Below are 27,113 nucleotides of genomic sequence, written 5' to 3' on the forward strand. Positions count from 1 at the left end.
ACTAAATATCTACCTAATGGGCACTTACAGCAGACTAGACCCTTTTCCTCTGCTTTCCTCTGCCACGATATTCTGCATTACCTTGAGCCCCAAGAATTTAGAGCCAGCTCTCTATGGACTGAGACCTCTAAAATTGTGAGCCCCCAAATAAACTTTTTCTCCTCTAATTGTTCTTGTCAGGTGTTTTGGCCACAGCAGTGAAAAAGCTTACAAAAACAGGCGGAGAAGCTCTTGCCTGAGTTCATGCAGCTAGAAAGGGCAGAGCCAGGATTCCAACCCAGGTGTCTGGCTCTAAAACACACATGCCTAACATTTTCTGCTTCTGGTTCAGTTGAAAATGGAACAGACAGTATGCTTTCTCCTCATCCACCACCAATTTTGGTATAAAGCATATGGCACATAGCAATAAAGCTGACCCCCCCCCCACACACACACACAAAGGGCACATGCCAAGTATCAGGATTTAGAGATGTTGGGGACAGGGGATGGGTGAGACTAAGGAGTAGCACAGGGAGGTCTCTGTGGTGCTGGAAAAGTTTGGTATTTTCATCGTGCATGGTTACACAAATCTTCCCATAATAAAATGACATCACACAGGACTGGGCTTGTGGCTCAGTGGTTGAGCACTTGCTCAGCATATGTGAGGCACTGGATTTGATTCTCAGCACCACATGTAAATAAATGAATAAAATAAAGGTCCACTAGCATCTTAAATTTTTTTTTTAAAAAATGGCATCACACACTTTTGTACCAATGTCAGTTGCCTTGTTTTTATTTTGCACTAGAGTTGTGTGCATTGTGAGGGAAATTGGCTAAGGGGTACATGGAACTGCACTGTACTACTTTTGTAATTTCCTGCAAATCCATAATTATTTAAAAATAAAACAAGGACTGGGGTTGTGGCTCAGTGGGAGAGTGCTCGCCTTGCACATGCAAGATTGTGGGTTCGATCCTCAGCACCACATAAAAATAAATAAGTGAAATAAAGGTATTATATCCAATTACAGCTAAAATATAAATACATAAAAATAAAACATATGCCCATCTTTAGCAACCCCAAAATCAATTAAAGACTTGTCTTCTTTAAGATTGGCTTAAATTGCTGGACGTGGTGACCGACACCTATAATCCCAGACTCAGGAGGCTGAAGCAGGAGGATCTCAAGTTTGGGGCCAGACTCAACAATTTATTGAGACCCTCAGTGACTTAGTGAGACCCTGTCTCAAAATAAAAAACAAAAATGCCTGGGGATGTAGCTCAGTGGTAAAGTGCCCCTGGGTTCAATCCCCAGTACCAAAGGGAAAAAAAAAGGAAAAGATTGATTAAAGAAATATCAAATATCATTCTTGAAAGATAAATCACCTTCTGTTTAGGACAAGCAGTGGAGAAAGGCTCTGGGCAGAGCAGGGACACAAGGGTAGTTTGGGTTAACAGGAGCTGAGCAAGATGACCAATAACAAAGTCAAGTCCTTTGTTACCAAAGGAGTCAAAACCAGACACTTCTGTCTTGCTGTGATTCCCAAATGACTACTGCCCCACTGTCCAAGAAAGAACCACTAGGGAAAAAACTAAAAAACACAGAATCCCTATCCCACACTTAGAGATCCTCACCTAGAGACTGTGACTCGGTAGGTCAAGGACAGTCTGTATTTAAAAAGCTTCTTAGGCTGCACTAGGGATATAGCTCAGTTGGTAGAGTGCTTGCCTTACATGCACAAGGCCCTGGGTTCAATCCCCAGTGCCCCTCACACACCAAAAAAAGATTGTTAGGTGACTTGGGTTTGAGAATGTTAGATTAAGGAGCAGCTGAAAAAGTGGCTCTCCAACTAACATCATGTGGGTCAAACACCAAACCCTTGATTTTCATATGGTTGGATGGCTCAAAGAGCCATGAGTTACACTGACATCATATAAGAACATCCAAAGTTCATAAGGCCTTGCTATTTAGAAATAATGAAGTATTACACTGAATTGTTCTTTTCTATTTTTATATTACATCATCCCTATTTGGTTATTTACCAAGCCTTTTTTTTTTTTTTTTTTTTTTTTTTGGAACTGGGGATTGAACTCAGGGGCACTAAACCACTGAGTCACATCCCCAGCCCTATTTTGTATTTTATTAGAGACATCGAGTTGCTCAGCACCTCACCATTGCTGTGGCTGGCTTTGAATTCAGGATCCTCCTGCCTCAGCCTCCCGAGCTGCTGGGTTTACAGGCATGCGCCATGGCACCCAGTCTGGTTATTTACCAAGTTTTTCATTGTAGAAATGTACATATAAATCACAACATAATTCTATTACAAATGTTTTAGGGTTCAAAGTCCATTAGGTACATAACCAAATTAAGAATGTCTTTGGTTACAAGTAACAACATAGCTGTCAATAACATAGAGAAACCAGGGGTCTATTTGTTTCATCTAGTAAGAAGTTCAGAGGTAGATAGGTAGTTACTGATATTGGTCCCATAGCTCAGAAGGTTGGGGCTGACATCTCAGCAGCTCTCTTGGTCTTTGCTTTGTGGCCACAAGACGACAGCTCCAGCTCCATCCTGTTTGCATTCAAGACTAGATGAAGGGGACTGGACCCCTGGCATTCTGCTCCTGCCTCCACAGCCAGAATGCTATCTCATGGCCACTTCTGACAGCAAAGGAGGCTGAGAAACTATTTCTCTTTTACAGTCTACAGTAGAGGTAAGAAAGGGAAAAATGGAGGGGATAGGGTGTTAAATGAGCCAATTTATTGTGTCTGCCACAACTTTTAATCTAAGTGTTAACAAGCACTGTTTAATTAAGCCTAGAAACAGCTGTTTAGATGCAAAGACATAAATCATCATAGAAAATAATGATATGGAAATCAGACAAAAGCATCTCCACTGTCAGAAATATTGCATATATATATTGGTCTTTCATTCTCTGTTGGAACAGATTCTAGTTGTTGAAGAACTTCTGTTCCTTCAATCAATTGCCTATGTAGGAGGAAAAAAAAAATGTCGTCAGTTATAAATTTCCACATTTAGCTTACATTGCCAAATGTACCCAACAATGGCTAAGGCTATTTCCTACAAATTAAATTCACTTCGGTCATAAATATCTTAAGTGGCTTATCTTAAATATCTTAAGTATTTAAGATGTGTCCACCTTGCCACATCTACAGCCAGCACCACCTCCCAGGCTGCAGTCCCCCGCTGTGTATAGGCTGCCCTGCTCTAGAGGCTCCTCCTTGGCTTCCCTGCATCTGCTCTGGTACCTGTCCCATCCCTTTTCACTGCAGTCACAGGGATCTTTCATAAATACAAGTCTGATGTCATCTTCCTGCTTAAAACACTTCAGTAATTTCCCATTATCATATGATATAGACAAAAGTTCCCACTATTTCCTACCAGGGGCTATGTGGCCTGCCACCCACTGGCCCTCAAGGATGTCTTGCTGAAGTCTCCCTCTTGCTCTCTGCTTCAACCAAATTGGCTTCCACTACTGCAAGAGCCCCATGTTTCCTTCCTGCTACAACTGTCCTCCTCACACCTTTACCTGGTCATCTCCTGGCCTTCTTTCAGATCAGCTCAGACCTCACTTCCTTGGGGAAGTTTCCCAGGTCTCCCTATGAAATTCCCCCTCACCTTTTGAGGAGTTCCCAGGGTGAAATATTACATTTATTGACTTGTATCCTGTTTGGTTAACTTCTGATTCTTCCACAAGGGCAAGGATCCCACTTTCACTCAGTGCTCAGTGCCTAGCACACAGCCTGGCACATTCTAGACTCCTAACCAACATAAAGTGCATGAATAAAAGCTTAAAGTCATGCTGGTTTACATCTCTTATAGACACTTGCCAGCTGTGAGCTAGAACTCCATGAGGAGCAGACCTAGACTTTTAATGTTTCTTTCAATTAAAACAGAGCAGTATGAAGCAGAGAGAAAGGCCTAGACATAGAACCAGTGCCTTCTACTAGTACTTGGGTTGGAACAGTGGCTGAGGGAAAGGGAGCAATTTCCATTTCATGATCCTTTCCTGGGATGGGGTCAGTGTCAATACCAACCATGCTCCTCTCTTAGTCTGCCTCTAGGCTCTGTTTTGCCATCCCAATCAGAAACCAGAACAGAGTCCATGCTAGGGTTTGAATGCCCCTTTCAAAGCTCATGCTGGAATTTCATTGCCATTGTGATGATATTAAGAGGTGGAATCTTTAAGAGCTGATTAGGTCACCAGGGCTCTGCCTTCATGAGTGAACAGGAGTGGGTTGTTAGCTCTGCAGTAAGCTCCTGATAAAAGGATGAGTTCCACCCCCTTTCTGTCCCCAGCTTGTTCTTGTTTCTCTCATGCCCGCCACCATGTTACAACATTGTGTGAAGGCCCTCAGCTGATGCTGATGCCATTCTCTTGGACTTCCCAGCCTCCAAAAAAAAAATCTGTTATTTATAAACTATCCAGTCTTTGGTGTACTATTAAAATAACAGAAAATTGACCTAGACACTGGCAACACAAGGTATAGTCTAAAATTAAGAGCAGATGATAAATGGACAGATTCACCTGTTCAAAGAGAGCATGAAACATATTCTCCATGTCAATTTTTCACAATTATTAAGTGAGAACTTACTATGTGTAAGAGTAGGATAAGAGTGAGACTGTTCTCTGCTTTAAGTTGTTCACAGTGTGCCAGAGAGCACAAAAAAAGCCATCTGATTTTGTTAATTAGGGGGGTTTCTGACCTAACCCTTGAGTAGAATTTTGGAAGATGAAAGGGGGTGCAAAAAGGAATAAGATGAGCAAAGCTTAGAGTCTGTCCCAGGATGATGGTATTATGGTCTGGCTATAGATCACCTGCCAATACACATCTTCATCCCTGACCTCATTTGAATATCTACCTCTGTGATGTTGCCAACTGGTTTTCCTGTAGGAATCTTGATCTGAAACACAACTTGTCCAGCCTGAATTCCTGATCTTCTCTCCCAAATCCTTCTCCTTCATATACTCTTAGTGAACGGTACTAACTGTCCACGGTTTTGTTTTCTTTTTTTAAATATTTTTATTAGCTGTTGGTGAACTTTTATTTATTTATTTGTATGTGGTGCTGAGAATTGAACCCAGTGCCTCACACATGCTAGGCAAGTGTTCTACCACTGACTGAGCCACAATCCCAGCCCCCATCCACCATTTTCAAATCCTAGGATTGCTACAGATCTGCACTGCCCAGTATTAGACTCTAGTCTCGTGTGACTATTTACACTTATTTAAAATCAAGCAAAATATACTTCCTTACTTGCGTGAGCCAAACTTCAAGTACTCAGTGGCCATGTGTGCCTGGTGGCTAACTCCTGGGAAGTACAGATTATAAACTATTTTCATCAACACAGAAAGTTCTACTGGTCAGCACTGATCTGGATTCCTGCCAGGCTCTCCCCCTCAACATCCAACAGTCATCCAGACCTATGAATCTCAGTATTGCCTGGATTTGTCCACTTACCCTTGTTCATCTGTACTGTCAGTACCTTACATCAGGACTTCATTTATGGTCTGCTATGACCAGAGCTTCTTAACTGGCCTCTCTACCTTCATTTTCATCTTTTGCAATTAGTTGTTCACTTCTTCTAAAAAGATCTTTTCAAAATGAGAAGCTGCTCACAATTGAAATTCTTCTATGTTCCCCATCACCTTGAGCCCTGGGCCCTGGCTATTCCTCTTCTCTAGCCTCCACCCTCTCCATTTCCTGGGCAAGAAGCTCCAGCTAGACCAGATAACTTGTAGACAAGATGTTCTTCTTACTCCTTAGGTACACCCCAGATGTTAAGAGAAACTCCTTAGGGTCTCTGCAAGAGCTCCTTCATTTTTCTTCCTTTTTTTTTTTTCTTTTTTGATACCAGAGATTGAATCCAGGGGTGTTTAACCACTGAGCCACATTCCTAGCCCCTTTTTTATATTTTATTTGGAGACAGGGTTTCACTGAACCACTGGGATTACAGGCATGCACCACCATGCCTGACTCTTTAATTTTTCCTAAAACTGATTTGACTAATTGCGATTTCCATCTTTCTCTATTACTTTCACTTTCTCTTCTCAGCTCACCTTCTCATAGAGTTTTCCATGACCACTTCCCATCATAATGCCCTCTTAAAATGAAATTAATCCCCCTCACCCCATCCCCCTGATATATCCCCCTTCTTCCAACCATATGCATGAATGGAGTTCTTACAAGCTTGCATTTTGTTATCCTTTCCCTGTGAGGCCACTAGGCAAGGTCATACTCTATGGAGTGTGACAGTCTCTCCTAAAGAGTATATTCTCAGTGCCATCCATCTGAAGAAGGAGCAGATTCACGTACCAGAAACTAGAGCTTGGAGCTGGGCATGGTGGTGCATGCTTGTGATCCCAGCAGCTCGTGAAGCTGAGGCAGGAGGGTTACAAGTTCAAGGCCAGCCTCAGCAACCTATCGAGGCCCTAAGCAACTTAGAGCCTGTCTCAAAAAAAGGGCTGGGGATGTGGCTCAGTGGTTAAGTGCCCATGGGTTCAATATCCAGTACTAAAAAGGGAAGGGGAGGGAAGGGGAGGGGGGTAATTAGAGCTTGGAAAGACCAGTCTCCAAGAAACTTCTTTCTCTCTCCAAACTTTGCTAATCACATCTGGACTTCAGGAGTTGAGGTACACCCCAGATGTTAAGATACACTAGAGAAGAGACTTGGAAGGAAGTTGTCCCTGGAGGAGTCATATTTCATCTAGTTTAACTAGATTACCCAGTTGCCTATTGCATCATTATCTTTCTACATCTCCTTTAGTGTTCTGGTTTAACTATTCTAGCCGAGCTTCAACTATGGTTCGGAGATGTAAGGAATCAAGTGAGAGCAGACTTGGGCCAGAACAATAAAAGGGATGCAGTGCCTCCCTGAGGCCAGAATGGTGATGACAACAAAATTAGAGATTTCCCCAAAAGGAAGGTCAGTCATGAAGACCAGGAATTCCTGAAAAGAAGAACAACACTATTTCACTCCACTGCCATTCTGTAAGGATCACTTTTACTCTTATTACAGGAGTGGGGGTGATGTCTCAGTCCTGCCTCAAATGTTCCCGATGCCCTCTCTACTGAACTTGTACAACCCATGTCTCACTGTAATACAGTCCCTGCTTTTTGATCTGCCTTTCCTAATGCACTCTAAACTCCCTGAACAGCAGGAATTGTGCCTCGTCGCTCTCTGCCCAGCACTGAGCATCAGGACTGGCATATTGCAGGTGCCTAATAAAATTCTGATTGAAAGATTCAGGAAGCTAGTAATGAAGTGATGACTGAGAAAAAGGCATAGGGTCAGAGATGGAGGGACATGGAATGCTAAGCTAGACTGTGGGTACTAAGGATTGGTGGGAAGGGTGGTGATGAAGGCATTAAAAGCTTTAGAGTAGTTGTGTTTGTGTTGAGAAAGAAAGTAGTCGTGTTCTCTCTTTAATGAGAGAAAAAGGAACGTTAAGTAGAAGGGGTAGAGAGTGTCAGCAAGATGACAGAAAGATTTCAATAGTCCAAGAAAAAGTGAGGGTTATTTGGATTCAAAACTAATCCAAGAATGTGTTTTCAAAAACAGACTACAGTTTATTTAGTGTGAAGGAAAACTGAAGACAATTCATTATTTTAGGTTATGCATTTATGAATGTAAAATCATCTTTAAAGATATCTTTTGGATAAGAATATACTTTCTTGCCAGGTGCAGTGGTATATGCTTGTAATCCCAGTGGCTCAGGAGGCTGAGGCAGGAGGATCATGAGTTCAAAGCCAGCCTCAGCAACTGTTAAGGTGCTAAGCAACTTGATGAGACCTTATCTCTAAATAAAATACAAAATAGGGGATTCTGGGGTTGTGGCTCAGTGGCAGAGCATTTGCCTAGCATGTGTGAGGCACTGGGTTCAACTCTCAGCACCATATATAATAAATGAATAAAATAAAGGTCCATCAACATCTAAAAAATTATTAAAAGATAAAATACAAAATAGGGCTGGGGATATGGCTCAGTGGTTGAGTGCTCCTGAGTTAAATACCTGGTATAAAATATATATCTTAGCATTCCATATCCTTCCATATATATATTTATACATACACACACACACACACACACACACACACACACACACAAATAGAATATTACCATGACTTGTCTAAAGGGTTTCTGTATTTTTATGGGTAGAAGCTTCTTATAAATATTTACTTTCAAACATATTTGTCTATCTTTGTATTACTTTTACTTTTAAGCCCTGTATTAGGTACTCACAGATTATGTACAATACACATCAAAATCTTTGGAATGACATTTTTATGTGTGTGAAATATACTATATAGACATCTATAATGTACATACCCAAAAGCCACATATTTTTTATCCAGATAGGGAGCTGCTTGTAGGGTGATATAGAATTGTGACCCATTGGTGTGATGGCCTTGGTTGACCATTCCAAGAACTCCTCTTCTATTATGAGGAACTGAAAAATTTTCATCTAGGAAAGAAAATAATAAGTCATTAAAATAGTTCTATTAAGGTACAAATATAACCTTGGTGACAATCTTAATTGTAGATTTCCTATTTTTTGTTTTGTTTTAGTTGTAGATGAACACAATACCTTTAGTTTATTTATTTATTTATTTATTAATGTGGTGCCGAGGATCGAACCCAGTGCCTCACACATGCGAGGCAAGTGCTCTACCAATAAGCCACAACCCCAGCCCTTCATATTATTTTCAAACATGCAAATGACAAGAAAGTTAAGCTGTAAAATCTTACTAGAACTATTTGCGCACTTAGTTCTACTTGAACTTTACCATGGCTAAGTGTGCTAAGGAAATTAATAATGTAAGAGGAAACATATTTGCTTACAAATACAGGTCAACAAAATTTCTTGTATTGTTTTCTCAGCAGTATTTCATTCAAATGACCAATGTGGTCATTAAAAACATCACTTTAGAAAAAGAATCATTTCTGAGAAGTCTCTCCTGGGCATCCTGCTCATATCTCTGTGACAGCCCTGCTACACTCTGCATAGTCACTAGTTTCCAGGTGTATCCTCTCTCCTGTGGGAAGGTAGGACCTTTGTCTCATTTTAGCTTTTGCTGTAGGACCCTAGCACATTAATCAGCTTAGGTGTGACCCTAAATGTTGAGATGTAGAAATTAGTTTAGGCTTATTTTTACTTCTCTTTCAATAAATTTTAATCTCAATCCTTACATAGATTGATAAGATTTTGTGGAAAGTGATTTTTTTTTTTTTTTTTTAGTGTAATGTTAACAAGTAAAAAGAATGTACAGTGTTTTCAGGCTACCATTTTGGGGGAGAACCATTCCCGGCTTTGCCTCCAAGCTCAAATATACAAAAAGACGTAACATAATAAATTCAAGAGTTTTCACTCAATAACTACATAGAGTTCTGAGGATAATTGAGGGATATGAATATTAATTATCAATATGATTTAATTACACTGCATTTGCTGACTGTTATTATTTTTAAGTTCCAAACAAAGCAGACTAAGCAAAGCAGCAATGTTGGTGGTGGTGACTTTTAGCTTCTTAAATTTTAAACTGAATAAAGATTTACGAAATCTTATGAAATGCAAATAAGACAGTTTTTACAAGTGAGTCTATATAATTACATCAATGTCTCATTTTAATTTCAATGGAATAAATCATCCATTAATAGAAAATCAGATGGAATGGAAAATCTGTCCAATGCAAAGATTCAGAGTGTTTTTAAAAACTGGTATTTATCATTTGCTCTCAGAAATTATGATTAATCTTCCTTATATTGTGTAAGTACCAGGAAAGAAAACTTATAGAGATGTAACATTTTATCAAAAATTCTGTGATTATGGGGATTTTTAAAGCAGTAAATCATAATATATATTTTTAAAAATGCTACTTGTATGGAAGCCCATGCATAAAACAGATTTAAAAAAACAAAAAAACAAGGGCCTAGAGCCCTCTCACTGCCTGAAGACATTTCCTTAGGTCCCCATGGAACTCTTTAGAGGATAATTCGAAAGCCACTGCTATAAAGAGACAAGAGAGAGTATGTTCTTAAAAGATGTAGGGAATTCCTGATTTACAAAGTTAAAATGTACAGATCCGAAAAAAAGTGAGAAACTATATGGCTACTTTATGGGTTGTATTAATACAAAATGCTTATATGAATCTTAGGGACTTAAAGCTATGCTGTTTCTTTACAGGCACTACCCAGTGGTCATGTCACAGCCAGGTCTACTTTATATTACTATGACTAAATCAAATGAAATAATATGTGAGGGTCAGGTGTGGTGATGCATGGCCACAGTCCCAGCTATTTGGGAAGCTGAGGCAGGAGGATCCCATTTGTTAAAGACTACTCTGGGCCCGATGAGGTGGCGCATGCCTATAATCCCAGCAGCTTGAGAGGCTGAGGCAGGAGAATTGAGAGTCCAAAGCCAGCCTCAGCAAATTAGGGCACCATAAGCAACTCAGTGAGACTGTTCTCTAAGTAAAATTTAAAAAGGGCTGGGGATGTGGCTCAGTGGTTAAATATCCCAGAGTTCAATCCCTGGTGCCAAAAACAAAACAAAATAAAATAAAAATCACCCTGGGCGACATAGCAGGACTCTGTCTCAAAAAAAAATTTTTTTTTGTTTAGAAAGTTTTTTAAAAATAATGTATAAGAAAGAACCCTGTTTGCTCTAAATAGGGTTCAGACCTAAATACAGACCTATCAAGTATTACAATGCAAAGATCAGTGTTGTTTTGCCACATTTCTTAATGGTTCTCTGATCTGCCCACCTTTCTGTATCTCTTTTTTTTCCCTTTGTTTTTATTTTTATTTTTTCTCTGTATATTTCGATCTTATCAACCACTCTTCTTTCCTTCTGCTTCCTTATAATTTTCTACAAGCTCCCATGAATCTCTAAACTTTGAAATTCATACATTTAAAAAAATATATTTATTGATGTAAAGTTCCTGGGCTTTTTCCTAATATAAATAGTTAATTTCATTTATCGTTTAAACGTTGCTTTACACACCCAAGAAAGAAAAATAGGTCTTATGTCAATCAATGGCACTGCTGAAGGGGGCTGAACCTCTTTAGGCTTACCTAAATAAACAGGGCAGCAGCCCAAGTAGAGGGATTTTACCTTCTATTTGGTAAGGAGTGAGATCATTGGCCTTTAGATAGGTTTGAATTGAGTCCTTTCTGCCAAGGATAAAGCATGTATGGAACAACCAGAGAGAACCCAATAGAAAAAAAAAAAAAGAGAGAGAGAGAGAACCCAATAGATGAAATTTGCCTAAGCAAAAAGAGAAGATATTTATTTAGGGCTTTAAAGTTTTGTTTCAAAACAAAGTTGTCGGGAGCTGCTCTGGAAATACACCCCCTGAGCAAGAGATACTGAACAATAATTGCACCCCATTATAACTTGGGCCTTACTTCCCTGCTTGGATAATGAGGCTCCAGGAGTAGGTGTTACCCAGTGGGGTTGAGTTACACTCACCTGTTCCTTTGTAATCCTGCCTTTTGCCTCATTTGAATGGCTTCTCCCCAATAAAACTGGGTTCGAGGTGTGCCCTCTCTCTTTCTTGCCTGCCTTGCCTCCTTTGTGGGAGCTGGGTCAGAGGAGCCGTCACAGAATCCAAAGAAAACGGTATTTCTCTGTCTTTGTGTAATTATTTCGTGCCATCCCAGTTCACCCGGAGTGACCCTGACAGGGTATGCAGTTCAATGCTAAAGCACTTGCCTAGCAGGCTCAAGGGCCTGGGTTCAATCTCTAGCACCACAAAAAAAAAAAAAAAAAAAAAAAAAAACCCAAACAAAGCAAACAGACTCTCCAAGTTTAAAAAGATTAACCCATTAATACAAAAATGAACTGAAATTATATATTATTTCATTGTTTTTAAATTCTCCTTATGTTTTAAACTTGGGGTTGTTTTAACAAGTTTTGGACTTAATTCTGCATGTTGTGGAAAGAGGGCTAATCAGAGAAAAGCAATGGAAAGCCTGGCTGTCCACCATATTAATATTCCTCAGGGGTAAAAGGAGAGGAAACCCAGCTTTAGCTGTTTTGAGGATTAGCCTTGCTCTCTTTTTCACACTCATCTTTCCCTCTGGAACATGGCTCCCTTTCATTTGGTTGCTTATTGAACATTTTCTAATTCTGTGCTGCCAGACCAACTGCAGTTACAAAGGCTTTGCTGAGCACACTGAGCCTCCATGGCTGCCAGCAAGACAGCAAGGTCTCCATGGGTGGACTGCACACCAAACAGTCTAAGAATGGAGTGTCTAGAGTGCCAGGTGAGGAGATTATCAGAGACCATTTCCTCATGGAGCAAGAGGTCCACATTCTGAGGCTGTGCCACTGTGCACATAGTTTGGGCGGTCTGATTGTGGCATGGTGTTGGGAGGTATGGTAAATTCTCATCAGGGATTAAGGAGGCCAGGAAAGCTTCCAAAAGGGTCCTTTCCCATCTGCAATGTTTTATTTTAAGACCCAACCCACCAGCTTCCCTGTGCTGCTGCCTCCGACAGTCCCAGGCAGCTATTCTTTCCTTTCTCACAGCATTCAGTTCTATCCTCCATAACAGCACCTGGGGGTGGCATCTGTATCTGCTTAAACATCTGTCTACATGAAAACATGGACATTTCAGGGAAGAAATTTGGTCATATAGACTTTGTTTTCTCAAATTCTAGAATCATACAGGCACCGGCCTAGGAGTCTAATGTTGTGTGAATGTATAAATGGTGTTTCTTGAATGTTTTTATTTCATAAAGGTGTCTCTGAACAAATTTTGAAGAAAATTAGTTATTACTTTTCCCTTTTAATGTGGCCATTGGTTCATTAATATTTTTTAAAAAACCTTTTTATTAATAAAATACAAATACAAAAGATCAAAGAAAACTAATGTTTAGTTAAAGAGTACTTATGAAACACTTTTAATTACCACTCTGGCAGAGAAAAGAACTCTGCTAGCCTCCCCCAAACTGCCTTGTCAAACCCCTCTCCCCCCTAAAATAACCATTCCCTTGACTATTGTAAAATCATGAACATAATGTCCCCCACACTACACTTTTTTTTTTTAAGTGCTGAGGATCAAACTTAGGGTTTCATGCATGCTCAGCAAGCACTCTACCACTGAGCTACATCCCAGCCCATAACATTTCCTTATATAGGAGTTTGATCATCCAAATGTGCATCCCCGTGCACTAGAGTTTGGTCTTTCCCATTTTAAAAGACTTGTCAGTTTGGGGATGTAGCTCGGGACAGAGTATTTATCTAACATCCACAAAGCCCAAGGTTTGATCCCCAGCACTGAAATAAGAAGAAAAAAAAAAGACTTGATATGCCTTTTAAATCTCTATTAACCTGAAGGTTTTACCTCTATCCTGTCATTTCTCTATACTTTATTAAAGAACCTGAGCTATCTAACCCCTAGAATGTCTTCAAGTCTCTAGTTTGCTGATTTCACACATGTGCAGCAATGTACCATTACTATAGTTTGGAACTCAAATGTCCCTCGTGAGTGTCCCCGCCTCCCCCCGCCCCATGGTGGTGGGATCTTTGAGGTGGGAGAAATTTAGATCGTTGGGGATATGAAAGCATGGCCTTGAGAAGGATAGTGGAATCTTAGGCCCAATACCTCTACTTCTCTCTTACACACATACACGCTTCCTGCTGCCATGAGCTGAGCAGCTTTGCACCACCATGTGCTCCCACCATAATGTTTTGCTTTGTCTCAGGCCCCAAAGCAATGGGTCCCCCCAACCATGAACTGAAATCTTTGATACCATGAGCCAAAATAAACTTTCTTTCTTTTAAGTTGATTATCTCAGATATTCTCTCATACTGGTGGAAAGATGAATGTTTCTCTGTCCTCTGTCCTATCAGCTCTGCTATAACACTTGTTTCAAAATGCAAAATTGTTTCAACTTGATTTCACCCATTTCCTGTGCTTCCTCCTTGAGAAACACAAGGTGAATGAAAACTCCACCCAGATGGAACACACACATTTCAATCATCTACCAGCTAACTCAGGACGAATCATGAGCCCCACTATGTCATCCTTAAAAGTAAAGGAGAGCAGTGAAGCCCTGTGTCCCTGAAATGCCCCTTTCCATTCCCAAGAACCTAACCAAGTTAAGAAAACAACATAAGTGGGCCTGGACTGGAATGTCCAGATAAATACTATCTTGAAGGACAATGACTCTTTCTCGTGTGTACTGCAAATAGGGTAAGTTAGTGTTATCTGTAGGAATGGCTTTCTTGCTTGTATTCCAGGAAACTGTTCCTTGGAATGCTGGTCAAACAAGGAACAAAGCAAACTAATCATGTCACTTTTTCTGTAGCCTAACTTACAAAACACCTCTCCCAGAGATAATTGGTATAGAACTGGGGGCACTGTGGAGAGGATTAGTACCATTCATCCAGCCCCGCCACACTGGATAAGGTGTCACGAGGGGCAGAGGTGCTATTTGACAAAGTACCATGAGGGTTGGAGGTGATCTCTGTCCAGCCTATCAAGTGGACTTTCTGAAGTAATTTTTGAGGGATGAAGGCACTATTTGGTGAAGCACTGTGAGAGACTGAGGTGACAAGGTCCAGACTGTTGCCACTGAATCTTTTGCGTAAGCATTTTCAATAAGCCTTGTATCTCATATGCTGTTTTCAGGTTTTTCTTTCTTTCTTTCTTTTTTTTTTTTTAGTCTCTTGGCAACCTATCCCACTGCCCTAGCACAAATGGGCTGTGGTCTCAACACCCACCCACCCACATTTGGTGTTCTGATCTCCAAAAACTCTCCTTCCACTTTGACCAAATCAAAACATCAACTCTTCCCATGCCCACCTCCACAACAAACTTCAAGTCTTTTTCAAGGTAAAATTTATTATAGTATTTGTTTCTTGATCATTTAATACATGTAAAATAGTGTTACTTTTTTTTTTAGATTACTGTGTGTGTGTGTTTGTGTACTGTCAATGGACCTTTATATTATTTATTTATATATGGTGCTGAGAACTGAACCCAGTACTTCATTCACACATGCTAGGTAAGCACTCTACCACTGAGCCACAACCCAGCCCCTACTGTCTTGTTTTTTATTGTGACACTGATGACCTTTTTGTAACCTCATTTTTACCATAAATTTTTGCCTGTGGTTTTTACTTCATGGTGTTATATGGTGCAAATATTTCTTTGGAATATATATCACATTAAAACTGAACTGACTGTATTTCTTGAACATTGGCTGGGTCCAGAGAATCAGGCTCATGTTCTGTTCCTTCGCTAATGTGTTCTTTCAACAGAAGGCACAGAATGTCTCTGATTTTTTTGTCTTTGATTTGGGACATTAATAGATATTGATGTGGCAAATGCCTACATTCATTATATCACTGCAGGCAGCAAAGGGGGAGCTATTCTATTATTTCCTTTTCATTTATTAATTGGAATATTTAAAAAAATAGATGTTTTCCTTTATCTATAAGTTCATATAGTTCATATAGGAAAAGCAGGAAAAATGTTTGATTTTTTTCTCTGTTTTTAGCAGTTTTCAGGATAATGAATTCTTTTCCTATCATTCTCCCAAAGGTAACCAATTAGGTTTTATTTAATAATTTAATATAATTATGAACTCATAGATTAAAATATTTGATGAGTTTTGGTCAATTGCTATTACTATTTTTTTTGAAGTTCAAATTATTCCATCTCTGGCCATGACAGCCTCTTCAAATTGACCTCTGGGGCCTTTTGCCATGACCTTAGTAACTTTTATAGTGTTCTTGTCATCTGTTAGAACATGAGGTAGATAATAAACTGGGATTTATCCTAGATAAAGAAATAATATAATTAGGCAAGTAAAACAAAATATGTGCTTAAACTATTCTGGACCAGGCTTATCCCCATAATTTTTAACTATATGTATATATATGCACATGTATAAATACAATAATATATATGAATATATGATATATATATATTAACATATATATATACTGATATATATGTGTGTGTGTGTGTGTATATACCTAACACTATCTTATTTGGAGTTGTGAAATATCTAATCTTATGTGTCTTTAAATGTGTCAGTAATGTATTAGTGGATTATTCAAATTTAAGAGAACTAGATGTTTAAAACACATACCTTCAAATGTTGGTCCATAAATAGACTCTCCATTATCTCCTCTTCCAGCTACTATGTCTAAGAAATAGCAGTAAGTAAACAGAATTTTGAGGTTAAAAAAGTTAGAGTGTAGTAATGATAGGTGGGAAAAGATATTTTAAATTATGATTATACTTTTACCAATATCTAGAGTAAGTCACCTGTTTAATATCTAAACCATGAAAATTTTACCATAATAACTTCATGTGTAAATTTTAATGATTTTTATTTTCAGGATTCCATTTTATTCTTATAAAACTCTCTGATGTAGCTTAAACTACAGTGCAAAACCTTTGAAATAATGAAGTATTAAGTTACCATTGTGGTCATGATTTTACAAAGTGTTCACATAAATTCTGCTTACTTCAAAAGTTATCCCATAGACCTCCTTGCTTTTCAGAGAAACAGGGAGATTAAGCTAGGAGGATAAAATAGGAAGAGTAAGTTCTTCTTAGAGTGTAACTAAAAATAGGTGCTCTAAAAAGAATACATGTTCAAATTTTCATTCCTGTGGTTCCCCTGTAGAGATAACATTCATTTCCCCAATAGTTTGGAAATAAAATTCCTTATAATGTAATGAGGTTCTCTTAGGTATTTATAAGACATGCATATTTTGGCTTAGGCAATGCTCCTACTATAAAAAGACTCCAGGCACAAGTTATTTTATATCTATCCACAGTTGAAAGGAAGACATGTCTGTCTTCTATACCCCAGACTCCTCATCAGTATTCTTTCAGTATTCTGATCCACCCTCCTCTTCTAATAGTGTTAAATAAACCTTTTTTGAAGGCCTATTTTAGCCAAGTAAGAGCAATCATCTCTAATAAAAGTCTGCTAATTTTAAAGAAATCTGATACAACATTAAGCACGTGGAGAGAATTTATTTGGAAAAGAAAATGTAGCATTTAAGTTATACTATTCGTAAAACTAGTTCAGAGGTTAATCGATAAGTCTTAAATCTAAAACCCTACTTGGCTTAAAATTCCAGATGGATATGTAATGGCTGAAGGCTAAATCTGGAAATGGGGAAGTTAAGGTTTCTGATTTCCAATCCTTTGGATCCTAGTCTACTTTGTTCAGGAAAGTCTGCCCAGCTGGATACTTTCCCCTTCTAACTTACCTAACATCAGTCATACTCCTTTGCCTCATCTACCTTACACTCCCCAAAGTTCCTCTTGTCCTCCACGTCAGATGTCCCAGATGAATGTTTTATGTTGACACCATTTCAATCAGTATTTACTACTATTTTTGGTGGCCATAACCCACTCACTTGAATTCAGCCTTGTATATGATATTATGTCTGTAACTCTGACAACAAATTTAGAGATGCCAAATAGTGGCTAAAAGTAAATTTGAAGTCAGATGATTATGATTGAAATCTTGACATTAGTTACTTTTCCCAAGCCTCTTCCTTGCCTGTATAAACAGAGATACCAGTAACTGCCTCACAGGTGGCTCTTAGGATTAAGTGAAATGACGAAGGGCAGTACCTGGCAGGGTGGTATGCTCATTCATCAGTGGCTGCCACTACAGTGTAGAATTCCATGAATATAGAATGCATCCATTTATTATCATCATCTTCATAATTTTCAACATGATGATGATAATAATAAGATGTATTAAATTATATCCCGAGACCCTTCTAAAGTCAGGCTTTGTGGGAGTCACAGAGGGGAATCTGACCAAAGTGATATATTGACTTGGTATCTTCTTTAACTTTGTACTTTTGAAATGAAGACAATGTATGCTTCCTACTCAAGTATTTCTTCATTCATTCTTTCTTTCAGCAAATGTTAACTACCTAGACTATGCTAGGTACTGTTCTAGCTAGAACATGGGATGCAAGAGTGAACTAAGTAGATAAAAATCTCTACCCTCATGGGATGTATATTCTAGTGAAAAGAAATAGACATTAGACAAATGTCTTATAATTCACATAATTGCATATCCAAGAAATATTGGACATACTATTATTATATGTCCAATGGTGAAAACACTATAAAGAAAGAAAGTGGCAGGGTTTTTTTTTTTTAAGTTGTAGATGGATATAATTTCTATGTGGAGCTGAGGATCGAACCCAGTGCCTTATACATGCTAGGCAAATGCCCTACCACTGAGCAACAACATCAGCCCCAGAAAGTGGCAGTTTTAAATAGGGTGTCCTTGCTGAGATTCACTGTAGGGAAAATCCAATAAGTTTGTGAAACAAGGGGATATCTGGAGATATAGCTGGGTGGAGTATGTCCCAGTCAAAACAAAAGACTTCAAGACCAACTTGTAATTGATGTGCTTAAGAAATAGCAAGGGAGCCCATATGTGGAGCCGAATGAGCAAGAGGGAGATGTCAAAAGACGGGGATGGAGGGGAAGGCAGTGTGGAAATGTGAGGCCTGTTGGTCCCAAAGCTTAAGTAACAATACCTAGAAGCATTTTAAGGCATGACACAAAACCAAATTTAGCTCCTATGCTCCCCAATTCTACATTGCTCTAGGGGAATTCAACATCTGAAGGGAGAAGATAATGTCCAGACTTTGCACTTTTTTTTCCATATTTTTTTATTGGGCATAATAATTATATGTAATAGCAGGATTCACCGTTACAGAGCTTGATACTTTCAGTTCTCCATGTTACTGAATACTTACCACAAACTTTAATATTATTATAATTATCCCCATTTTATGATTAAGGAACTGATTCAGAGATGCTAAGTGCATATCTAAGGTGGTACAACTTATATGTATCAAAGTTTAGATTTCAATCTAGCAATCTCATTTTTTCCTAAACTGTTCTTAATTCTCAAAATGTGTGCACTTTACTATTTAGAAATTTTACTGCAAAAATCCCAAACAAATAATATGACCTACTTTTCCCAAATCTTGCTCTGGGGGAGTTTAATCAAAAACAAATGGAGACCAAAATCCTTCAGATAGTACTTTTCACTAGTAACAATGTAATGTCTTTGGCAAGAAATTAATTATTTTCCATTTATTTTATTTTCAAATTTCTGAGCATCTGAGATCCTGGCCTGGGAGAGTCACTATCAGGCGCAGAACCAGGAGCCCTCAGTGGTAAAGCATCCCTGGGTTCAATCCCTGGTATCCCCCCCACCCCCCAAAAAAGTGTTAGGAACCCTGATGTTGGTTCCCTTAAGGATTGTTTCATACTAACAAAACAAAACAAACAAAACATGGAAAATAATCAAAATGTTTACCAGTAGGAAAATTAAAATTATCTAACAATATTTAAAAGACTGGGAAGACTCCAAAAATTTTCTGTGTTTATGTTCTTTGGGAAGATAAATACCTCAAGTAAAGTGGGAAAAAATTAAGGTTAGATAACAGTATTTGTGATATGATCTCATTTTGCAGAGATTGAGGAAAGAATACCTGCTTTACATGCAAAAGACTTGGAATAAATCTTGAAATAACCCTCCCTCATCAGTCTCAAAATATTACAGATCATACTAAAAAATTAAACATCAATTTAAGCTTCTGCATATGTTATCAAGTTCAAGCAAATCTCCTTCTACACTAAGTCAATTATTTTTAAATTGCTGCCTGATTTCTCCTTATGGAATATCTTCCAAAAGCCCTTCAAAATTTAATTTTGTGCTGTTAATCAGGCACCTATTCTGAGGAAAGCCAAAGGATTGACCTGAAAAGAAACACAAAAGGAGACCAAAATCCTTCAGATAATACTTTTCACTAGTAACAATGTAATGTGTTTGGCAAAAAATGAATTATTTTCCATTTATTTTATTTTCAAATTTCTACCCTTAACATATTTCTTAAAAGCACTGTGTTTCAAGGTATTTTCATGTATTTAGTTGAGCATTTAAAATTATTTTTTTATTTTAAAAAAAGTTACCATACTTTTTAATTTAGAATATTTCTGATAATGTGTTTTTAAAAAAATAATTAGTGATCTATATAAAGCAATACAAATATCTTAATTTATCATTTAGCCATATAAACATCCTTTAAGTACATATTTAAAATTAAGACTATCTAATTATTAGAGAGTAATAGTTACCAAACTCTTTTATATGCACATACCTATTATTGTTATTTGTATGTGAATATGACCCATGAAACCCACTATTTTATGTAATTAATATACACCAATAAATAAGAGAATATCTAATTCTATATGCATTTTATAAAAGTAGCTAAACAAAATTCTGGGTTTGCAATTAAGTTGTATGTAAGAATTTAAACTCACCTCCTCCTTGTATCCAACCATTCTGTACCACTCGATGAATAATTGAATCTTTGTAATGTAACCTTATGCCACTTTGAGAAAACCCTGCTCTTCCTGTGCACAGGAACTGAAAATTTTTACAAGTTTTGGGACATACATCACAATATAGCTACAAAATAAAGATGAAAGGTTTCAAAGATGAAATATTTTAACATCTTAACAATCATAGATGCTTCCCAACTTTTTTTTAAAAAAGGCAACATCTTCTTACCTCAAAAATCAACCGTCCAATTGGATAAAAATTAATCTTAATGTCCAAGAATACAAAAACATGCTATTAAAATTAGGGAGAAAAAGATAATGCAGGTCAATGTCTTGTAAGAAAGTTATAGAAATGACCAAAAATATAACAGACATGTTTTCAGTGATAAAACTTTAATAGCATTACCAATAAATAACAACAGAGAAATCAAATGAATGACAAAGCTCATTTTCTTTTCTTTTACCAAGTCTTTACAACTCACATGACATATTTTTAAAACTTAGTTTTTCATTATATATTTTTAAAACCTTTCAGTAGTGAGGCTTTGAAAAATGTTAACTGGTCACAGGCCCACATGGCCTAGCTATCCACTACATCACAAATTCCACAAGGCAAGGGAAACTGGTCAGTTCCCCTGGGAAAAGAAACAGACTGGGAATTCTTTTCTACTTCTGTTTTCTTTCCTGAATAGTTCTGAGAAAACATCCATCCTGAGTGCCATGGATTTGGTTACCAGTTGTTCTGGATTTTCAGAGAGCACAGATTAGTTAGCCAGAGCCAAGCACAGCACAGATTAGCTTTCCAAGTGGAAAAAATGAGGCCTCTATATCTACAGGAGGTGTGGCACTAGGGGTAGGGAAGACAAGGAGGCTGAGTCATCTTCAAAAATTCTCTTACATGCACAAATGCCTCCAGCTCTTGTTTTCACGTAGTACCCTTTCCAGTAGAGTTGACTATTTTCGAGAACTTGTCTGATCCTTTAAAGAAGCATCTGAACTGAAAACACTAGTCTTCATTAATATAGCATTCACTTAGGGGCCACAGCACAGCTAATGGAGTGCTCTAAATCTTGGATACCATATTCACATATACCAAAGTGCCATTTTTTTTAATGAGGTGCATAACTTGGCCTAACCTCTTTCTTAAGAATCTGGAAAACATAAATGATATCATCTTAAAATATGTTATTTATGTCACTATAATTAACTTGGTAGGGCTTCTCTGTTTCTGTACAAGTTCTTAATTATAAAAGAGAATATTATAAATGAAGAATAGGAAACATAGTAAACTTCACAGTTTAAGAGGAATAAAAGGCTATAATGGAAATCATGATTGATTGAGAAAATAAGTTCATTCAGGCATGATTAAACTTCCACGTTCATCAATAGGTTATCTTTAGTGGTTGTCAAGAGTATATAATTCTGAAAATGCTGATGAAGAGATCTAATAAATGCAACACCAGGTAATTTCCTAGTCACCAGCAACCAAACATATAAACATACTTGTTTAGCATATGGTTCTAACCTGGAAGTAAATAAGTCCCTGGGTTTGACTCAGCAAGAAAAGTCTACTTCTCAGGCTCTTCTCTGGAATCAAGGACCTCCATCCTCACTGCCACCAATTAATCCAGGCTTTCATTATTCCTGGCCCATGCTACTATAGCAACTTTCCAAACACCTACCCTGCTCGGCCTGCTTTGGCACAATCCTAAATTTTTTCTAAAAGAGGAAAAAGGATATGTCATACTCTTTTTATGAAAAGTTCTGTTGGCTTGGTTTCCTTTCTGGATAAAATCTGGCTCCTTGGTTCAGAATGGACAGTAAATCATAATCTGTCTGAGAAATCATAATTTCTTTTTATCTATTATTTTTTTCCTCCTTTTTCTTAACTTCTGAACACTCTTTCTGGTGGGAAACTCCCTGCAGGGCCCAACTGCTCTCACTAGAACCTAAAGGGGCCAGATTCTCCCTCTCCCCTAGCCTATGACAACCAGGTTGTGGCAATAAAACTGGGGCTTGCCAGACAAGCCCTCCTGCCTGGGGCCCTGGAGTTCCAAGGAGTGGTGCAGAGACAAAAGGGCAGTCCAGGTCTCAATGATGGTGGCTCTGTGAATTTAAAGCCAGCAGCACCTGCCTGCAGCAACATCCTGGTGACACATTCCTGCCACATAACTCTTGCCATGTTTTTACCTATCTGGCCTTCCTTGGTTACCTGTTTTTCAAAGCAGGTTCTCCAGCTTTCCTGTCAACTGTCAGATAACCAACATAATTTCAATACATACCCTCCTTTCCTTAAGTAGCTTGGTGCTGTTGACACCAACGGTCTTGGCTGATATTCTCATTTCCTTGTCTCATTTCCTACTAATTATGGCTTCCCTGTTGTCCCATCATTCCCAGAATATACCATGTACTTTCAGACTTCTGACCCTTGAACATTCCTCCACACACCCCAGAGTTTCTAGCATTTTTAAACTGCACTGCTTATTCAACCCAACATTCACTGAGCACCCACTATGTTTTATTTTGGTTCAAGGTAGTAGTTAAATGAGGATCCATAAAGCAAGGTCTCTGCCTTTGCATACCTCAGATGCTAGCAATGTGTCACTTTGTGTATACAGGCCACTATGGGCTTAAAATTATTTCTAGGAGGTGATAGTTGTCAGTACAACAAAGTCTCAGAGCAAAATTACAAAGTATCTTTACCTGTATCGCCATCCTAGTGCCTGTCTCTCACCTCCCTGGACCTCATGTTTCTCACCATCCTGTCACTGGAAATTGCCAGTGTCTGTGAGGTCTGCTCTCACCAACTATGTGTCATGCTTTAAAATCTCACACTTTTCCCCCTTTTCCTTTCCTCTCCTTCCTCTTCCCTTCCTTACTTTTCTTCCTCCCTTTTCTTCTTCTTCTTTCTCTTCTTTTTCCCTATCCCTCTCTTTTTCCCTCTTTTTTTTTTTTTTTTTTTTCTGGCATGCTGGAGATTAAACCCAGGGGAATTCTACTATTAAGCTTCATCCCCAGTCCCTTTTATTTTTTACTGTGGCACAAGGTTTTGATAAGTTGCTCAGGTTGGTGTTGAACTTGAGATCCTTCTACTTCAGTCTCTATAGCTGATGGGACTACAGAAGTGCACACAGGGGAGGTCGGGGCTGTGGCTCAGTGGTAGAGTGCTCGCCTAGCACATGTGAGGCCCTGGGTTCGATCCTCAGCACCACATAAAAATAAATAAATAAAATAAAGGTATTGTTTCCAGCTACAAGTAAAAAATAAATAATAAAAAAAGAAGTGCAGACAGGGGTTTTTATATTTTAAAGTGGATAACTCATGCAAATAAATCTATAAAATGGAGGAGAAATGTTTGAGCAGAGAGTTCTCCCCAAGCAGCTTACCTACTGAGAAATAATGCTTACTCTATAGCACCAAGCCAAACTTTGCCTTCCTACAGTATTTTGCAAGTGAATCTTAATAGTCACCAAAGGCTTATACCCATGGCTCCTACTTTTTATATTCCTTTTGTTAGAATTTGAATAATGAATGCTGAATCAACATAAATGATCAAAGAATTCACTATTTTACTTTGTAAAAAAAATAAATCAATATAACTTGCTTTAAAAATATATATATATATATATAAAACTTGCCTTGGTGTCTCTCAAGAATTTTGTGGAAAAATCCACAGTAAGTGCCTCATAAAGTGCAGGGGGCTTAATATCAACTATATCCCACACCTTGTGGGCCCATTTCTGCAGATCAGATGCATCACCGAGGAATTTATCATTAATAAAACACATCACATTGGAAGAATATTCCCATGTTTCATCCCTGAGTTCCTATAGGAAAAGACAAAAAAAAAATGTAATGAAGGAAAGAAAACAAACAAACAACTTCTATCCATAAGCCAGAGTTTGGAATCAACTCTAGGATTGAATATTTTAAAAATATGCTTTTACCACCTTTCAAAAGTCTTCTGTGAAAGAGAATTTAAGATCATTTTAAGTAATCAAACATCATGAAAGCACAGAATGATTTAAAAAACTAATCTTAAAAATGTTATAATCATAGAAGATAGATGGTAATTCTGGTAATAAAAGTCATTATATGCTGAGCATACTTATTATATTTACTCAGAAACAAAGTGCAACTCTGGCCAAGCACCGTGGCATACACCTATAATCACAGCAATTTGGGGTGCTGAGGCAGGAGGATCACAAGTTTGAGAGTGATCTTTGCAATTTAGTGAGACCTTCTCTCAAAATGAAGTAAAGGGATAGGGATGTGAGTAGCTCAGTGGTAGAATGTCCCTGGGTTAAATACCAGAGGGTAAGAAGAAAAGAGCAGTCTCTTCATTTACCAAACACATTTTACTGTGTGCATGCTTGGGAAGGTTAAGGATTCTGGGTAAGGGATGATTTTCTTTCTTTATTTTGGTTTTTTAGCACTGGGGATTGAACCCAGGGATGCTTTAACCACTGTTTAATTTAACTACTGTTCCCAGCACTGTTTAATTTTTTTATTTTGAGACAGGGTCTTGCTAAGTGGTTTAGGGCCTCACTAAGTTGCTAAAGACAGCTTTGAACTTATAATCTTGCCTCCCGAGCTGCTGGAATTATGGGCTGGAATTACACGATGTCCAGCTAAGGGATGATTTTTCAATGCAAGGTATTAAGAGAATGGTTTTGTTTTGTTTTGTTTGTACAGGGGGCAAAAATGGAGGAGCTCACCTTTAGGAAAATGCCTCCTAGGAGGCCAGCAGGGATTTCCAAAACCCAGTCAAGCAATGAAGAAGCCCCTCAAAATGAAATGTGTCAGTGTCTTCATCCACAAAATGCTGCTGGTCAACCTCCTGAATCCTTAGTGCATGGCTACTGAGTTACATCCCCTCTGAAATCTGCCAATTACCAAGTGCCAGCTCTGGAAAACCATGAATATCTTTGTACAGCCATTCTCAAACTGTAGTGGGCTTTGGAATCACAGATTCCTAAGGCCCATCTGACTTTCTGATTGTGGGATGGGGCCTTAGAATTTGCGTTTCTAAACATCCAAGGAGATGCTGATGCTGCTGGTCTGGAGACTGTACTTAGAAAAATAAGTTTGAGAGAACAGTTTGCCTCCAACTTGCCAACTTAGCCATTCCCAGCTTCTCTCACAAGATTTAATATCCTGCTGCTTGTTTCCCATGATCCTCTCAAAACCTGCTTCCTGGCAGAGAAAAACTTCTTCATGTTCTACCATAAATCATTGATAGAAACTATGTGTCAATAGTTCCTGGAATGTTCAATTTACCAGTATTATATTTTGCTAGACCTAAAACCCAAAAAGGGAGTAAAAAAATCTAATCATGAACATTTTAGTTAGCCTTATGGGAGAAATGCAGTAGATGGTACATTTTATTTAGAGGCTAAAGATGAAAATGCCTTATCTCTGTCTCTTCTGTACATAAGGAGACTCCTTGCTTGCCTCGAGATAGCAGACTGGACCTGGTAGTTTCTAGGACTTTTCATCCAGGACCTATGATGCAGCCTTTTTTAGAGGGGAGAGAGAGGCCCTTCCAAAGACCTGAAGCCATCCCTTGAGAGGGGCATTAAATTCTGCTGAAGCATAAGGCCAGCTGGCCTAATGAACTAATTCACTAAGACCACATGCACTAAGAAGCACTTCATATAACATAAGACACAAAGCTCTCATTAAAGAAGGACCAAAAGACTGACTTGAAAAGGAAGAAAAGGTTAAGGTGACAGATATCCAGAGGATGAGTGTGGCAGAGGAAAGAAAGTAAAGATAAGGAATAAAGTATAGGTGGCAAGAAGCAGCCGTGATTAACTAGGAAGCCTCAAGGAGAAAGACAGCAGGAGAGCACAAATCACCTCCAGGCAGTCCAGATTGGAGAGGGAGGAGGCTGGCGAGTAAAATTTACATTTTTTTTTTTTTTTGTAGTACTGGGGATGGGATGGAATCCAGGGGTTCTCTACAACTGAGTACATCCCCAGTCCTCTTTAGTTTTTTGTTTTTTTTGTTTTGTTTTTTTTTTTTTAATTTTGAGACAGGATCTTACTAAGTTGCCCAGGTTGGCCTTGAACTTGTGATCTTCCTGCCTCAGCCCCCTAAATCACTGGGATTATAGGCATGTACAACTGTGTCCGGCTAACTGGTCTTCAAGAGGACAATGGGAATGTACAAGAGGACCAGGTGCAATCCACAGACCATGACATCACAGTTTTCCTATAGGCAGAGGGCATGAGACTGGATGGCAGTATTATGTTTGATAATAAAAATTTAGAAAAAGTATTGTTTATGTTAGGGTGATGAACTGTTCCAATTTGCCTGTGACTGTGCTACATTCCAGGAAGCCTCTCAGTCTCAGGCAAACTAGGACCATTGGTAACCCCAGTTGTGTAAGGAATAGGTGTGTGTGTGTGTCTGTGTGTGTGCGCGCACGCACATGTATACACATACACATATATATGTGTTTACCATTGTTCTTTGTGAATTCTTATGAAAATGGCTACAAAAGTATGATGTGACTTAACAAATGCTATTCTTTTTTTGCGGGGGGCGTACTAGAGATTGAACCCAGGGGCATTTAACCCCTGGGTTACATCCCCCTCCCTTTTTTATTTTTTACTTAGAGACAGGGTCTTGCTGAGTTGCTTAGGGTCTCCATAATTTGCTGAGGCTGGCTCAGCCTCCTGAGCTGCTGGGATTACAGGCATATGCCATGGTGCCCAGCCTATTCTTGGTATTCTTGACTC

At 38.5% G+C, this 27,113-nt stretch overlaps 1 protein-coding gene across 3 annotated transcripts in view; it reads right to left on the reverse strand.

Annotated features, from left to right (window-relative positions):
- Nucleotides 1-2,781: 2,781 nt before the first annotated feature.
- The window catches only part of PPIL6 (peptidylprolyl isomerase like 6), a 31,370-nt gene continuing 7,038 nt past the window's right edge, over nt 2,782-27,113 (reverse strand). For 2 of the 3 annotated variants that reach the window (XM_081293696.1, XM_081293698.1), the window contains 6 exons: nt 24,006-24,194; nt 20,597-20,659; nt 20,347-20,494; nt 16,109-16,165; nt 8,330-8,465; nt 2,782-2,965 (listed from right to left, as the gene is read on the reverse strand). In XM_081293696.1, coding sequence (XP_081149822.1) covers nt 2,854-2,965; nt 8,330-8,465; nt 16,109-16,165; nt 20,347-20,494; nt 20,597-20,659; nt 24,006-24,194 — 705 coding nt within the window. In that variant the 3' untranslated portion in view covers nt 2,782-2,853. The remainder of the gene's footprint in view (nt 2,966-8,329; nt 8,466-16,108; nt 16,166-20,346; nt 20,495-20,596; nt 20,660-24,005; nt 24,195-27,113) is intronic. The other variant, XM_081293697.1, reaches the window with a different exon arrangement.

The sequence above is a fragment of the Spermophilus citellus genome, assembly GCF_964194105.1.
Source record: "Spermophilus citellus genome assembly, chromosome: 5".
Classification (NCBI taxonomy): Eukaryota; Metazoa; Chordata; class Mammalia; order Rodentia; family Sciuridae; genus Spermophilus; species Spermophilus citellus.